Raw genomic sequence first — 15,504 nt, forward strand, 5'->3', positions numbered from 1 at the left:
AACATGAAACATATCCTTTCATCTACACACCAGTGCAATACACAGGCCTGAAACCCTGCAAAAGGAAAACATATCACTGTGATGCAGGTAGTATTAACTTGTATTGAAAGTGCCTATTTAACACCTATCTAGCGCCTATCTAGCACCTATCTAGCACTTATATAACTCCTATATAATGCCTATCTAGTGACTATGTGCCTATCTAGCACCTATCTAGCGCCTATCTAACACCTGTATAATGCCTATCTAGCACCTATCTAACACCTACATAACGCCTATTTAATGACTATTTAGTACCTATTTAGCGCCTATCTAGCACCTATCGTGCCTATATAATGCCGATCTAGCACCTATCTAGCTCCTATTTAGCACCTATCTAGCGCCTATCTCACACCTTTACAGTGCCTATATAACGCCGATCTAACACCTATCTAGTGCCTACATAACACCTATTTAACGCCTATCTAGTGCCTATCTAGCGCCTATCTAGCGCCTATCTAGCACCTTTATAGCACTTATCACCTATATAATGCCTATATAGCACCTATCTAGCAACTATATAACATTTGTCGATGACACGTTGCTGATGCATTGATACATATTAAAATAAAATTTATTTACATAAAAGCAAGAGGAAAGATATGCCTGTCAAATACAGTAACGCCATCGGAACACTAGTTTTTTTTACAATATTCATGACTTTTAAAAAGCAAAGTACAGAAGATTTGAGTTTCTCCCTGCCCCCCCACAGCAGTACCATTATAGTAATTAGCATGTTCCACAGTAGAAGAAATAGTACCCTCCCTTCCCAGTACAAGTAGAAATCTCTCCCAACCTTCTTGTAGCTGCTCTTGACCAGCCCCGCTCTCCATGTGCTCTGGATGGGGGCAGGGTGACCAGAGGACATAACTTCCAAGGAGCCCCCCCAGGACCCTGTTGTGCTCACTCCACACACATGCACTCTCTCTCTCCTCCCCAATCCCTGCCAGAAACTTCCTGTGCACAAAAAATGTTGCAAAAAGGGCTTCAAATCACCCCCAACTGACGCCAATTTAGATAAAGAGGACAGGTTTGGAAAAAAAGCAGGGGGGGCCAAACTGCTGGCTCGGGGGGACAAAGCCTCCCTGGCCCCCTCAGCTGCGGCCCTCTTCCAATACAATGTATAAAACACTGGACTTCGTCTCTGCACATGAAGCAAGTGAGCTTTCTCTGCATGTGGGTTTGTGCTTTTTATATGAGATCTATTGTTTTCAGAACAAAGGAAATAGAATGCTTCATATTTGTCTGTGAGCCTTTTGGTTACTAAAAGGCATGTTTTGCACAGGAATTCAGTACTGAAGACTTCAGCAATATATTCTCAGTACACCTTAGGCTTCCCTCCTACTACTTCTTTAGCAGTGTATTTCAGTCTTGGAATTATGTCCTGAGTGAACTATAGGAACTTGATCTAGTGCAACAATAGCACAACAAACTGTACGGCAATTCTGTGGTCTATGGAGTAGAGCTGCACAAGGATCTTGGGAGAACCGGTATGGTGTAACAGCTAAAAGACTGAACCAAATCTCAGTTCTGCCATGAATTCACCAGAAGGTCTTAGGCAACTCACTGCTTCACAGCCTCAGTCCCCTTTCCTCCTCATCAGCAACACGGGGACAATAACACTTGCTTATGTTACAAGGATAAGACAATGCTTTGAATACTTAAAAGCACTGTACAAACGCCAGGTATTGTTTCAGGTTCCACATACAGTATGCCATTGGCTGAATGGTTATGAGCTACCTACTTTTCACAGATGAATGGCATGCCTGTTTCTGGATTGCTTCAGACAACAGGTGGTGGCACACATGAAGTGTCTCACCACACATACATACATACATACATACATACAGAAAGCTGGCAGCTCAGTCTCCCTGGCATCTAGTTTTCTATGTGCAGAGAAGCAACAAACATATGAGCCCCACCGCAGTCTAAACTGGTACAATCCACGAACAAAATGACCATCTCATCTGTTGTTTGGGAGAAGTAAGTTCTATGCAGCTATATGTTCACTTCAGGAAGAAGCACATGTGCGGTGAGAGAATTTTGAATTTTTGAGGCTGGAAAATGGAGGGGTAGGATCCAGTATGCACTTTTGCTGCCAAGATCCATCCCCTTCAGCCTGCTCCCTGATCTCTCCGCAGACAACACACCAGATAAGGGTTAATAGACAGGTAGAGGACTGCAAGCTTCGATGCCACAGATGAAGACATGCCATTCTTCAGTAAAGGAGGGGTGCCAGGGAGGGGTAATCAGACCCACAGGAGTACACAAGGCAGTGATTTTCAACATTTTTCATCTCATGGCACACAGACAAGGCGCTAAAATTGTCAAGGCTCGCCATCAGGTTTTTGACAATTGACAAGGCACACCATGCTGCCAGTGGGGGGCTCATATCCCCAATTGGCCCTACTAATAAATGACCTCCCCCAAATTCCTGTGGCACACCTGTGGACCACTCGTGGCACACCAATGTGCCACGGCACAGTGGTTGAAAATGGCTGACATAATGGCCCAGATGAGCTTTATATATAATCAAAGCAAGCTGACTGGAGCTAGCCAAGGTCCTGCAGACCCAGCCTGTTCCTACCTGTGTGACTTTGCCACTCTCAGCTCTTTGTGCCCTTTAAGCTCTTGCTTGTGGCCAGGATAATATAGTATCTTATATACTAGGGTGCTCTCAGTTGTTACAGGGAACCAATGAGGCTCCATAGACCTGATAGGCCTTCATGTAAACTGCGGACTACAAGATGCCTCAGAATCCTTTGAAATGCCCAGTGATTCTGTGGCAGACATGCAGGCATTCCTCAGCAAACCAACTGATGTGAAAAGGGTTCCTTGAAGTTTGAAAATGACTTGTGTAGAGAAACAAAGACATAGTTCCAATACTGACGGCTCCCTTGGTGGGAACTTTTTTTTTTAAGTGCCACGCGGAGACACAGAAACCGCCTGCTAAACCAATTTGCTGTGAGAAGAATGGTTTGTAAATTTCTGCATGATGCATTTCTCTCCCCCCCCCCCCAACAAGAAGAAGTATTTTTAATTGTTTTGATCCTGCTTGGAGGGGATAAACCAAACTGGTTCTGTTAGACTATGGAGGACACGTCTGCTGCCTTTTAAGAAGCAGTATTAAGGCCTTGCTGTTTTGTCATTTCCCAGAATGAGCAAACACAGTTGCCGTGCAAAGGAAACAGTCCTCAGGAAATAACATACTGTGCGTTTCCAAGCGCTTCATAAATCCATAGGCATCTGGCAGCCCTGCCTGGATCCCTATAACACATTTTTCACTTATTGATGTAAGCTAAGAAATATAAAATAGCTACACCCCTGAATCCCCGCTCCCCTAGGACTGCTGAGTTGCTATAAAAAACAAGCATAGGCAGGGGTGCCAGGCTTTCAGATACTGAGAAACAGGAGAAAAAACAGATCCACTTCAATATGCACAGTGGATATCCGACCTGACCCCTCGGTTTGGCTGCTTGCACTGAGATACGAGATTAATGTTCATAAAAATGCTTCAGAGAGGCAATCATGGAATAGTATCTCCCACACAAGGTTGTACTCTGCAACTAGGGTTTCATAAAACTGTTTCAGGGGAAAAGATCATGAAATAATATCTTCCACACCGACTCGTATTCCACATATTAAGCAATTTAACGCATAACACCAGGTCAGTTTCACACTCTGCCCAAAATAAGGGCTGCCAGTTGGCTGGTTTTGGAACCACCCCAAGTTGGTTTTCTTTTACTTTCTTCCTCCTGCCACTTGGGATATGTACTAGTCAATGGGCAGTGTTAAATTTGCATACATTCAAACACACACATTGGCAAGATGATTATCTTCTACATAACCATTAGCAACTCTACACATATCACACATCTTGATTTCATTCCTCCACCTGTATAGGGAAAGCAGTGCACAGCCTTATATAACCTCCCACTGTGCCTGCGTTGACTCGGTCATGTCGTGAGAATGGATGATGGCCGGATCCCAAAGGATCTCCTCTATGGAGAACTCGTGCAGGGAAAGCGCCCTACAGGTAGACCACAGCTGCGATACAAGGACACCTGCAAGAGGGATCTGAAGGCCTTAGGAGTGGACCTCAACAGGTGGGAAACCCTGGCCTCTGAGCAGCCGGCTTGGAGGCAGGCTGTGCAGCATGGCCTCTTCCAGTTTGAAGAGACACTTGGCCAACAGTCTGAGGCAAAGAGGCAAAGAAGGAAGGCCCGTAGCCAGGGAGACAGACCAGGGACAGACTGCACTTGCTCCCAGTGTGGAAGGGATTGTCACTCCCGAATTGGCCTTTTCAGCCACACTAGACGCTGTTCCAGAACCACCATTCAGTGCACGATACCATAGTCTTTCGGGACTGAAGGTGGCCAACTGTGCTACCTTTGTATTGAGCACGGCAGCACCATGAGGGGCACAGAGAGAACAGGGTAGGGAATGGAGATTTATTTATTTATTTATTTTTGCACATGTATTCAAATAATTAATATACCTACTATCTATCATGCTGCCTCCTATATAAATGTGTGTGTGTTTGTGTGTGCCCCAAAATGTGTCTCAGATCAATAAAAACAAAAAGCACATCAGGAAACTATCCTAGCAATAATCAGCATATTATGTGGTGAGCTTCGAATATTGCTTGATTGCATCCCAGCTGAATTGCATCTGAGGCTGGCTGCCTTTAATTTCTTAGCCAGCATAAAAATATAATCCAACAGGTGAGCAATCAAACAATGTTCCTTGCCCACCGAAACAGGGCAGTCTTTCTTTACAATCCTTCTGGAAGTTGAGGATACTGATGAACCTCCCACAAGAGGAAGTTCCAAAGCTTCGGTGCCACAACCAAGAAGGCTCTGCCTCATGTACCTTCATGTACTTAATTTTACAAGGAGGTGGACTGTGGAACAGAATCTCAGTGGGAGAACAACTGGTCTTTTTGAGATGTTATACTATACCTCAGGTATTCTAGAGTCTGTTCTTAGTGGAATTTTTCAATTGTATCTTTAGATGTGATGGGGCTGTTTGCATTCCTACCTTCACCTTGCATCTTCTGGATTATTTTTCACTTTAAAAAAAAATCTATGAAAAATCTCAAAAAACACGACATTTCCTTGCATATATATGTGAATCCATTAGGACTGTAGAGTGGACAATGGCATAAAGACCTACATTCAGCAGAATATTCTATGGCAGTGGTTCCCAAACTTTTCCTTGGAAGTTTGGGAACCACTAAGTCTTTGCTGGGGCAGGTAGAAGGCAGCAAAGCAATCCCAAGGATCAAGACAGTGCTGGGGGCAGAGGAGGTTTTTTCCCCCCACTTATCTCTACCTGTGCCAGCCTCTAAGGGGTGCAAGGAGTCACATCGACACTTATGCAGGGCTCCCTAAGCCTTAGAAAAAATTAAAAATAGCTATTGGAAACCATTTCTGATTTCACAATCAAAATTTTTTTAACTTTTTAACTTTAAAAAAAAAACTTTTCTAAGGCTTTAAACTTTAACTTTTTAAAATTTTTTAACTTTTCTGTGGGGCTTCCTGCACTCTCCCCCTTGAGGCCAGCACAGGTGGAGGTAAGTGAAAAAAACTCTCTGTCCCCAGCAGCAGCATGATTCTGGGGATTGCTTTGCTGCTTTCCCCCTTCCTGCTCCTTAAGAAGCGAGGGACAAATACTTCCCAGGCTGGTCGGTCGAGACCTACCAGGTTGAAAACCACTGTTCTATGGTACGAGTATATTGTATTGTTGGCAACCTTCAGTCTCGAAAGTGTCTGGTATCGCGCTCTGGATGGTGGTTCTGGCACAGCGTCTAGTGTGGCTGAAAAGGCCGATTCAGGAGTGACAATCCCTTCCACACTGGGAGCAAGTCTATGGTATTATACTATTTACATAGCAAAACTCTCTTAAATTTAAAACTATGTGAAGATGGGAGCATGAAACAGTGTGCTAGCTAGTTAGGGAAAAGGAGATTATTTTTATTCTGGACTTATGGAGATCTGTGTGTTGAAAGTTGTATAGGAGCAAAAATCAACAGATCAAGGGGGGAAAGATAGTTATCATAGGATGAGAAACATGGCTTGTTACTGTTCATATGTGAGGAAGTTCTACATGTACAAAGCAAGCACTTTTGTGACAGAGAATGGTTACCTTTGCAAGCAAATCAAAAGGGAACTAAAGATGAGGTGGTGCTTCAGGTGGGCACAAAGAACTGCCAAAGTCCCACAAAGGTGGGACTTGCAGAGGAACAAACAAGAGATGGAAATTAATGGGGAAAGAGGACAGGAACCAAAACTTGCATAGGGAAAACATGAATGGGAAGGAAGAGAAGCAAACATGCAAATAAAGTGAATGCCATAAGAACAGGAATAGACTAGAGATGCAGGAAGCTTGAACTTCTGATGTGAAACTGAAATCCGCCAGTAGTTACTCTATCCCTGAATCTCTGTGGTGAGAATTCTATATGCCTTGTATTGGTGATAATGAAAATCAATTCAATTCAAGATCAGAAGGGCCACCAAAGACAGCATGGGGACTGATGCATACTAGTGTTGCAGGAAGCAGAACACATGACTTTCAGCCCCAAGGCACAGTTGCCAAACAAGTAAGCCCACACAATACAATTACAGGTAACAGAAATAGCCCACAGATGAACAGCCACTCCAGCAAGAGCACATTGGCACTGAAATGCTCTGCTCATCTGTTTTGTTTGTCAAGACACTAAGTTATATCCTGGCAAGAGGAGATTTGATGTTTTTGTTTTCTCCCCCTTGTTGTTCACTCTCTCACACATTTTATGCAAAGGGTCTTGTGATTTCCCTCAGTGCCTGCTTGTATCTTTGTGCAAGCACAGTAAAAATTAATAAGTAAAGTAAGACACAAAATACGGCCACTGCCAATGCACTGCTCTTCTTCTAACAGGACCAGTCAAGACTTGGACCAAGAATCTTCTTGTGAGCATGCTTGTGCCCCTTGGGGAAACCTTTCAATACTACAAAATGAAAGAGGAAAGAGTAGCCCTGTTTTCTTCAGATTCCAGCATGGCTAACCCCAGATTGCCCATTAGTTCTTCCTGACCTGGTTTGGCTATAAATGTTTCCTGAGCAGCAACCTAGCCTTGGTCTTGTGGGCTCTCTACCATCATGCATCTGCCTCTAGCCAATCTGTCTGCCACCTACCTGCTTCCTCCCTATCAACCAAATATCTCAACATTGCCTCTGGATAGGGAATGAATCTGTGTTGGACTACCCAATCTGCATGATCCCTGGCCAACAGCTCCTGGCAACATGTGGCCCCCTCCCCAATTCATTAATTAACTTTGGCAGTTTGCAACCTAGCACTTGCATCCTCATTCCAAACTCACTACATAGCGTAGGGTATGAAAAAAAGAATTAAACTGTCCAAAATGTTTGGTGAACAGTCAGCGTGGTACCTTGCTGTCTTGCTGAGATAAAATCCTGTAAATCCCCTTCCCCTCTTGTCTGGTTGAAGAGTAGGCACCATGAGCCAAAGTCATCATTCAATAACAGAACCACCTGGACATAAAGAGAAAAGCTGAATACAAATTCCAGATATAATTTGACTGAAATATTGTCCTGCAGCTCTCCATAAACTGAAATCCATTCAGTTTCATAATACAAAGCATCTGCAGACATTAGGCCTGAGGTAAGAGCTTGTATTGTGTGCTCTTACAAGTCTGCATTCAGCAGTGGTGCAGCAAGGTCATTTGGTACCCGGAGCCCATATATTTTTTGCACACACACCCCCCATGACAAATTATTTTCAGTAATAATCATGAAAATGAAATGAATAATAATAATGGCCAGAAAAGAAATGCAGACAGTGAACATTTTCTTTTATTGAACTTTGCATTTTCTTTTATAGAACTTATACATATCTCTTGTGGGTGACTGCAGCCAGGGTAACCCCCACTGGCACCACCTTCTTGGAGCAGCCTCTTGGACACCCCCCTGCAGCCTGCACCTGGGGCACTAACAATCCACAACTGGCCAGGAGTCTCCAGGAATCAGCATCAATCTCCAAGCAATTACTGAAAACAATTCTGGAGATGTTAACAGGGCCTCCAGGAATTTCCAAAATTACATCATGTTGGAAACAAGATTTCTAGGAATAGTTTCAGTCAGAGTTGGCATCCCTGTATGAAATGTCTTAATTGGTCTACATGACCAAGAATTTTGAACGTATTGTTGGTGGTCATTCTCCAAGGACTCAGGGAGAGGCCTTTTCCAGCTCTGCTAAGACTTGGTTTATGGGAGATGTCAGAGACCAGACCAAGGATTCTATGCATGCAGCTATATAAACATAGGAAGCTGTCTTATAATGAATCAGATCATTGGTTCATTGAATCTAGTACTGTCTATTCCAACTGGTAGACATTCTCCAATGTTCTCCAATGCGCTCTTTATTATTTTTTTTAAACAAAACAAAACTGGACAAGCCACGTAACTTCTGCACGCAGAGCATTCATGATCTCTGAACCACAGACAGTCATGTTTCAAATATATTTTCTCAAGGCTCACCAGTAGCCCTGCCCTAACAACCACTTGTGAATTCTTTTGCGTTAAGCTGGATGCATAGAACTCACAAAGGTAGAAATTATTATTTCCATATGGAAGTGAATGTCTAGCTTTTCAGAGTAGAGTTACTGCATACAATTAAAAAGGAAATTTAGACAAATAACCATGACAAATAACATTTGCGAAAAAGAATAAAGTTGGAAGAATTTTATTTGAAAACTTAAGTTGCAGTATCAGAAAAACCAAGCTAGGAGAAACACAACCACTGTGAATGAAAGTGACTCAAGCATCACTGCATGCCAAGATCATGACAGTGAAAACAAACCACTTTGGAGGTTGTCTTGATTTTTAAATTCTGAATGAAATTTAAGGACTATGATTAGTTCCATTTAGGAGTGATGGAATTCATAAATTCCAGTGTGAGTCAATGCAAGAAGAGAGTGTACAAACCAATTGTTTGAAAGGAAAGGTAGCCAAACAATTTACAGAGCCCAACTATGTATATTGGAAGAACTTTACAGTACCACTTTCAAACACCCAACCAGTAAGTATCGAGGGACTGGTCAATCACCACTATCCCAGATTGTTGTGTCACCCTCTCCTGCCCCTGGAATGGCTCAAAATGGCTCCAGGGGTGGGCAAGATGGCCCCTTAGTGCTCCACTCACTGCTCCTAGTACTCAGTCAGCAAGCACTGCATCCCCCCCCCCCCCAAAGAGAGGCCAGGAAACCTCCACCCTCACTATGCTACTACATCCAACCACGATGTAAGATGGGTTGTTATTGTTTGTATTACACAGACAAGAAAATAATGTTTTCATATACAACGATAATCCCACACTTTGAGCCTAAGTTTCACAGTTCTAAGTCCAACTTTCTGCCAGTTGGGCCACTGTGGCTCTCAGATTAGTTCTATATTTAAACATTATACATCTCTATATGAAGAATGGATATTTTCTGTGTGTACTAAAGAATCTCATTAGAGAGATCAAAACATTTCTTCTTTATTACCTAGCTTTGGGGGTGTGTGTGTGTGTGTGTGTGTGATGATTTATGTATACTGTATTCTAATGTTAGTGGCTTCGGTTGCCCTTTGGCGTAGAAAGGCAAGATATGAATGAATATATACCTTCCAGCATCTGATTTATTTCCAAAGGCAGTTTGGCCACAGAAAATGGTACACCACTTCCCTTGGTTCACAGGTACACTGATAACCCAATCCTTTGGGCCACTTACAACAGAAGATCTAGTGATCCACTGCTGAAGGCACAAACATCATGCCACTTTTGCATGCTACAGAGCCACCAGTGAAAACAGGTGGAGGCTCTATCCACATGCCAGGACCACCAAGATGCTCTGCCAGTGCAGGTAAGATTGCAGAGGGGGTGGTTTGTGGGCAGTTCAGGAGATGATTGGGGCAGGAAATGGGCCAAACCAGGGGGCAAATTGAGATCAGTCAGATCCTATCCCACTTTCCTTCAGCTAATTCTACCTCCTTGAACCCTAGAAGGAGGATAATCCAAAAAATATGGCAAAACAGATTAACATGTATTTAGGACACAGGCTGCGTGTCAATTCTTATGCAACAGAGATATCCATATAGGAAATTAGCCAATTGAAAAGCAGCCTTTGGGCTACTAAAAGACCAGGTTTTCCGGCAAGGATGGGGGAAGGAGCTAGTATTCTTAACTGACTGCACACAAATTCAAGGAAAGCTTTCATTTCTAGAACATCTGTAACAAATATAGCCACATCTCTAATCTCATCCTTATTTGAACATAATGGCAAAATACAGTGATTTGATACAGTAACCTATAATGCTGGATTATTATTACTTTAAGTCAGGATAACTGAGACCATCTCCCTTTAGAAATCATCATCCTTAATTTTTCTCCCCAACGTCTTAAGGAGCACCTATCTTTGGGTATTTTTATATTCTTAATTTCTCATTACAGAACTTTGCCAATAATATTTTCCTATATTTTCTATAAAGTATCAAGATCCCCCCCCCCACCATTTCCTGTCCCACAAGCAGCACCTGTGTCTGTTTTGTGCCTATTGTTTGTGCTATTCTATTAGCCAATACATTATTTATCATTATTATTTTACATTTTCTATCATGCACTGCACATTATCCAGCTGCAAGAGGAGATCTCAAATGCCAGATGCTACCCAGACACAATGAAATGCAGCTTAGATGCAAATAGCAGATAAAGCTGTATTTTATTTCCTGGTTCCGTACAGATAAACTGGGTTCATTTATTTCTTAATCTTAATGTACAATAACAGCATCTTGTTACTCAATTCTGGACAGCAGTTCCTGCTTTACAGAATTAACTCTGTCCAGCCACACGTTTTGAGAGACAAAGAAAAGTTAGAACCAAAGAATTGTACTAGATACCATGGTGATGAGCGTTTTTTTTTTTTTTTTTAAAAGAGCAAGTATTTTGTCCTTAAAGTGACCAAGGGAGCTACAGAGGAAATCAGTATATTATCATTTGGAGTACCAGCCAGGTTTAATTACTATATGGTCCTAGGCTGTGATCCAGGGAAGCTGGCAGTTATAGCCATGTTTTTTGCCCATTAACTTTGATACTCACACAAATTTGAATGCAATATGTTATTCTGTGAAAAGAGGCACAGGGGCTTCTGTACAGAAAAAGCCTTCCCCCCACACTGTATGCAGGCCAGCCTAAGATGTTTTCCACACACTGAGTAGCAACACAACATGATCTAGCCGAGGTTCCCAAATTGTGGGTCGGGACCTGATTTTTGGTGGGTCGACAAAGGGTGATGGAAAGATCAGATAACTAATTGCCTCAAGCCCTGAGGCTATTCAAAAATCAAATACTGTAGCTGCTAATTACCCTGCAAAGAGCTCAGCTCTTGCAATTTGCAAGCATGTGTAAATATAGGGAGATGTTTGAGGGTCTTTTTTCTTATTATTATTACTTAAAAATAAATAAAATATTATTTCTTTCTAGAGCTCCTTTTTAAAAACCTTTCTGGTAAACCTAGGTGGGTCCCAAAAGAGCAGAGATTTTCAGCCTTTTTCATCTCGTGGCACACTGACAAAAATGCACCAAAATTGTCAAGACACACCATTAGTTTTTCGACAATGGACAAGGCACATTACACTGCCGGTGGAGGCTCCCCTCTCCTAATGGCCCTACTAATAAATGACCCTCCCCCAAACTGCTGTGGCAGACCTGCAGACCATTCGCAACACACCAATGTGCGGTGGCACACTGGTTGAAAATTGCTGCGACGGTGTCATTTTAAAAAGTGGGTCCCAGTGCTAAAAAGTTTGGGAACCACTGATCTACAGGATGCATTGTAGCCACTGCCAGACCATCCACGAGGCCACCTGATGTGGGATACATCAGCGGCAGAATGCAAGGGTTTCAAGGGGGCAGCAGTCTTGGAGAAAGACCACCAATAATATGTTCAAAATTCTTGGTCATGTAGACCAATTAAGACATTCCATAGAGGACAGTACCTCAAGTGATTTTTTTAGGTTGCTTATGAAACTGGGTTGGGCTTGTAAGCATGAATATGTTCTTCCTTGTGTCCAACGGGGCTCAACGAGCAACATTGCTGGGCTTTGCTAACTTATACTTTTCAGGCTTCACATGCTTTACTGGTTAAGGAGTGAAGTGATAATTATACAGAAATTCATTCATTGGCACCGCAAAATTGTTTCTCTCCAGCCTTTTCTGATAGGAAAAAAGGTTACAGGGGAACCTTCCCTTCCTTGCAGCAGAACTGGAACAGCTGCACCATAGAGCAAGCACATCAAGAACACTAAAACCAACATATCCTATCATCTTTCTTGCAGCCCAGCCTACTTGCTCAGAGAGGATGGCTCCGACCTCCAAAGACCATCAACCCACTGGAAACTCACCATGTGGTATCTGGCACTGCCTGGTGAGCTCCTCATCTGCAGCATCTGGTCACGTGATGGTGTGATGATGTGCTCTGCTACTTCACATTTCCATGTGACAGTATCTATGTGGAGTGCAACATTCACACAGCCAAACGCTGTAGCAGAATGATTCTCCAACAGTCCCTGCAAATGACCCAGGCAAGGATACATTTAGAAGCAGGCTCTAAACCACAAATGGTAGATGGGAACCAGCCAAAGAAAGTCACAGCTCTACAAAAAAAAGCTGGAACAGTTCAAGGTTCATGATTTAGATCAGGGGTGCCCAAGCCCCGGCCCTGGGGCCACTTGCGGCCCTTGAGGACTCCCAGTGCGGCCCTCAGGGATCCCCAAGTCTCCAATGAGCTTCTGGCCCTCCAGAGACTTGCTGGAGTCCAAAGTGGCCTGACACAACTACTTTCAGTGTGAGGGCGACTGTTTGACCTCTCACAGAAGCTGTGGAATGAGGGCTCCCTCCACTGCTTGCTGTTTCACGCCTGTGATGCAGTAGCGGCAGCAAAGGAAAGGCCAGCCTTGCTTTTGGCAAGACCTTTTATAGACCTTGAGCTATTGCAAGACTTTCATTCATTCATATAAGTTCATCTTTAATATAGTCATTTATGTAAACTTATGTAAATTTATTCAAATTTTAAATGTAAATTAATTCTTTTTTCCCCAGGCCCCCGACACAGTGTCAAAGAGATTATGTGGCCCTCCTGCCAAAAACTTTGGACACCCCTGCTCTAGAGTCTCAAAGAAGTTTGGGAGCTACTGTTTTATAGTGTTTTAACTATATTTATTGTATACCACCTTTAATCCAGGGGACAAAGATATTTTATGCATTTTCCAGTTAATCAATGTGCATCCCTTCCACATTAGCACTGTCACAGAAACAGAAGATTTTGGGTCCAATCATCATGTCTCAGCTACATGTGTGACTTGGGTCAGGGTCAAAGTTGTCATATCTGCAGGTGGGTTAAGGCAGGGTAGGAGATGCTGCAGGGGAGAGTCCTGCTCCTATTGGTAAAACAAAACTCAGCAGTACAATATTCAGACTAAGAAGTGATTAACAGCACTGACAATCCATTATTTTAAAGAGCGCGTGTATGATGAGAGTGACAACTAAATTAAATAAAGAGATATAGATTTATCCTGGTAAAAGCAATGAGCGTAGTTCTGACAGCCCCCTAAGAAGAATGCATAATGCTTAAGTTGTGGGCAGGGAGAGTCTTTCATGCCAACTTTGCTCAGAACAATGCATGCATTACTTATAGTATAGTATCATCATCTATTATTTATTCAAATATTTATAACCTGCCTTTCTTACATAAACGAGATCCACGGAGAGTAACAATTTATTGACTGACACCAATGGAAAATCATACAAAAACATGACTAACAAACATTTCCTGATACTGAGTCTAAAGAAACCAATAGAAGGGGAGCATGTCAGCTCTTGGCTGACTATCAAGTTGCACAGTCCCCCCAGGCCGCCTGAAAGAGCTATCTCCTCACCATACAGCAAACGGGAAACAGCAACAGAGTTGGGCAGGTCTCCAGAAGAAGGGTATTCCACAACAAAGGTGCCATCACTGAAAAGACTATCTCTCATGCCACCTGCCAAACTTCTGCCAAACAGAGACAAAGAAAGACCTCTGATGCTTGAGTGGCCTTGGAGAGGACGTACTATAAGCAGCACAAAATGCAACTGACTTTAGGAAAGTTGACAGGAGTTTCTTTTTCTGAAATGCAGCCTTGGAATGGATTTGACTTAAGAGAGTGGTCAGAGCTTATTTCTTCAGTAACCAAACATTCAAACAGAAACCCTTATTATAGGTTTGGCTATTTTTGTGTGTGTCGTTGCTCTCTTGATGTTATTCTATTAGGTGACGGTGGTGTTTTCTTTTTTTTAAACAAGTATTTAATTATCTAATTATTATTTGCTAAAATATTTCTCTCCTGTCTTTCCATCTCTCATCTCCCAAGATGGTTTTATCTGTGCTGTGTTTTATAATCTGTAAATTGCACAATGCACATGGAGACATGGGGTTAACGCATTTCAAACAAACCGGCTTGTTACTTGATAAAGGTGCCTGTCAAAGAACCTTTAGCCACTATCAGATGGCTAATCTTGTTGGCGAAACACATGGAACTTATTCCCACTCTCCCTGCCCCCAAGGTCTGTCCATTCAGCTGATCTTTTGTACGGAGCCTCTTTGTGCTCAGAGGCTCTGTGTGTACCAATTGTATATGTATGTGAATGCTGTGTAACCTTATATGCTGCATGCAAAGTACAGATTGCGCAGAGATCCGGTGTATGTATAATTTGTACACATGTATGCTCTGATCAGAAGTTGCCCTCACACACGCCTGCATGCACAATGGCTTCCTAGTAGTGTGCCCAGTTTAGCCCCACCTCCTGATGAAGTGCTGACAAAACCCCGTCCTCATTCTCCCCATGCTCACTGTTTGCTGCAATAAATACTGAATATGGGGACAGTTTCTCCTCATCAGTATCACCATGGGGCAATCCAGAATGGCAGCCATAGGAAAGGTCTCTTCCAAAATGCCTTGGACACTGGCTGTGGCAAGGGAAAGGCAAAGTAGAAATTTTTTAAATAAAATAAATGCTCAGCATGTGGTCACAGCAGGCAAACATTGATCACAGGAGGTAATGGACAGGAGGTCTGGTCTAGAGGGTTGAGCCTCCGTTTGCCTGAAGATAACATTCGAAGGTCGCCAGTTCAAGGCCACCGGCACCGTGCGACCTTGAAGCAGCTGACAAGCTGAGCAGAGTTATTCCATCTGCTCTGAGCGTGGGAGGATGGAGGCCAGGATGTGAAACCAGATCAGAAAGAAACATCTGAATTGTTGTGGCTCCTGAAAGATAGAGCCTTCTTTCAATTGTAAAAATCCCTACGGGGATTTAAATTAGCCTGCCTATGTAAACCGCCTTGAATAAAGTCTGAGGAGAAATCTGAGGACCTAGAAAGGCGGTATAGAAATACCT

The 15,504-nt window shown here is 42.9% G+C and overlaps 1 protein-coding gene across 4 annotated transcripts in view; it reads right to left on the reverse strand.

The window, feature by feature from the left end:
- HIPK2 (homeodomain interacting protein kinase 2) overlaps window positions 1-15,504 on the reverse strand; it is a 181,293-nt gene that overhangs the window by 131,078 nt on the left and 34,711 nt on the right. For 2 of the 4 annotated variants that reach the window (XM_066634242.1, XM_066634240.1), the window contains exons 1-2: window positions 12,477-12,510; window positions 7,469-7,571 (exon numbers count right to left, since the gene is read on the reverse strand). The exons of 1 other annotated variant lie outside the window; for it this stretch is intronic. In XM_066634242.1, the coding sequence (XP_066490339.1) occupies window positions 7,469-7,571; window positions 12,477-12,479 (106 nt within the window). In that variant the 5' untranslated portion in view covers window positions 12,480-12,510. Of the gene's footprint in view, window positions 1-7,468; window positions 7,572-12,476; window positions 12,642-15,504 lie in introns of those variants that run through there. One more of the 4 variants, XM_066634243.1, reaches the window with a different exon arrangement.

The sequence above is a fragment of the Tiliqua scincoides genome, chromosome 7 (genome assembly GCF_035046505.1).
Source record: "Tiliqua scincoides isolate rTilSci1 chromosome 7, rTilSci1.hap2, whole genome shotgun sequence".
Lineage (NCBI taxonomy): Eukaryota > Metazoa > Chordata > Lepidosauria > Squamata > Scincidae > Tiliqua > Tiliqua scincoides.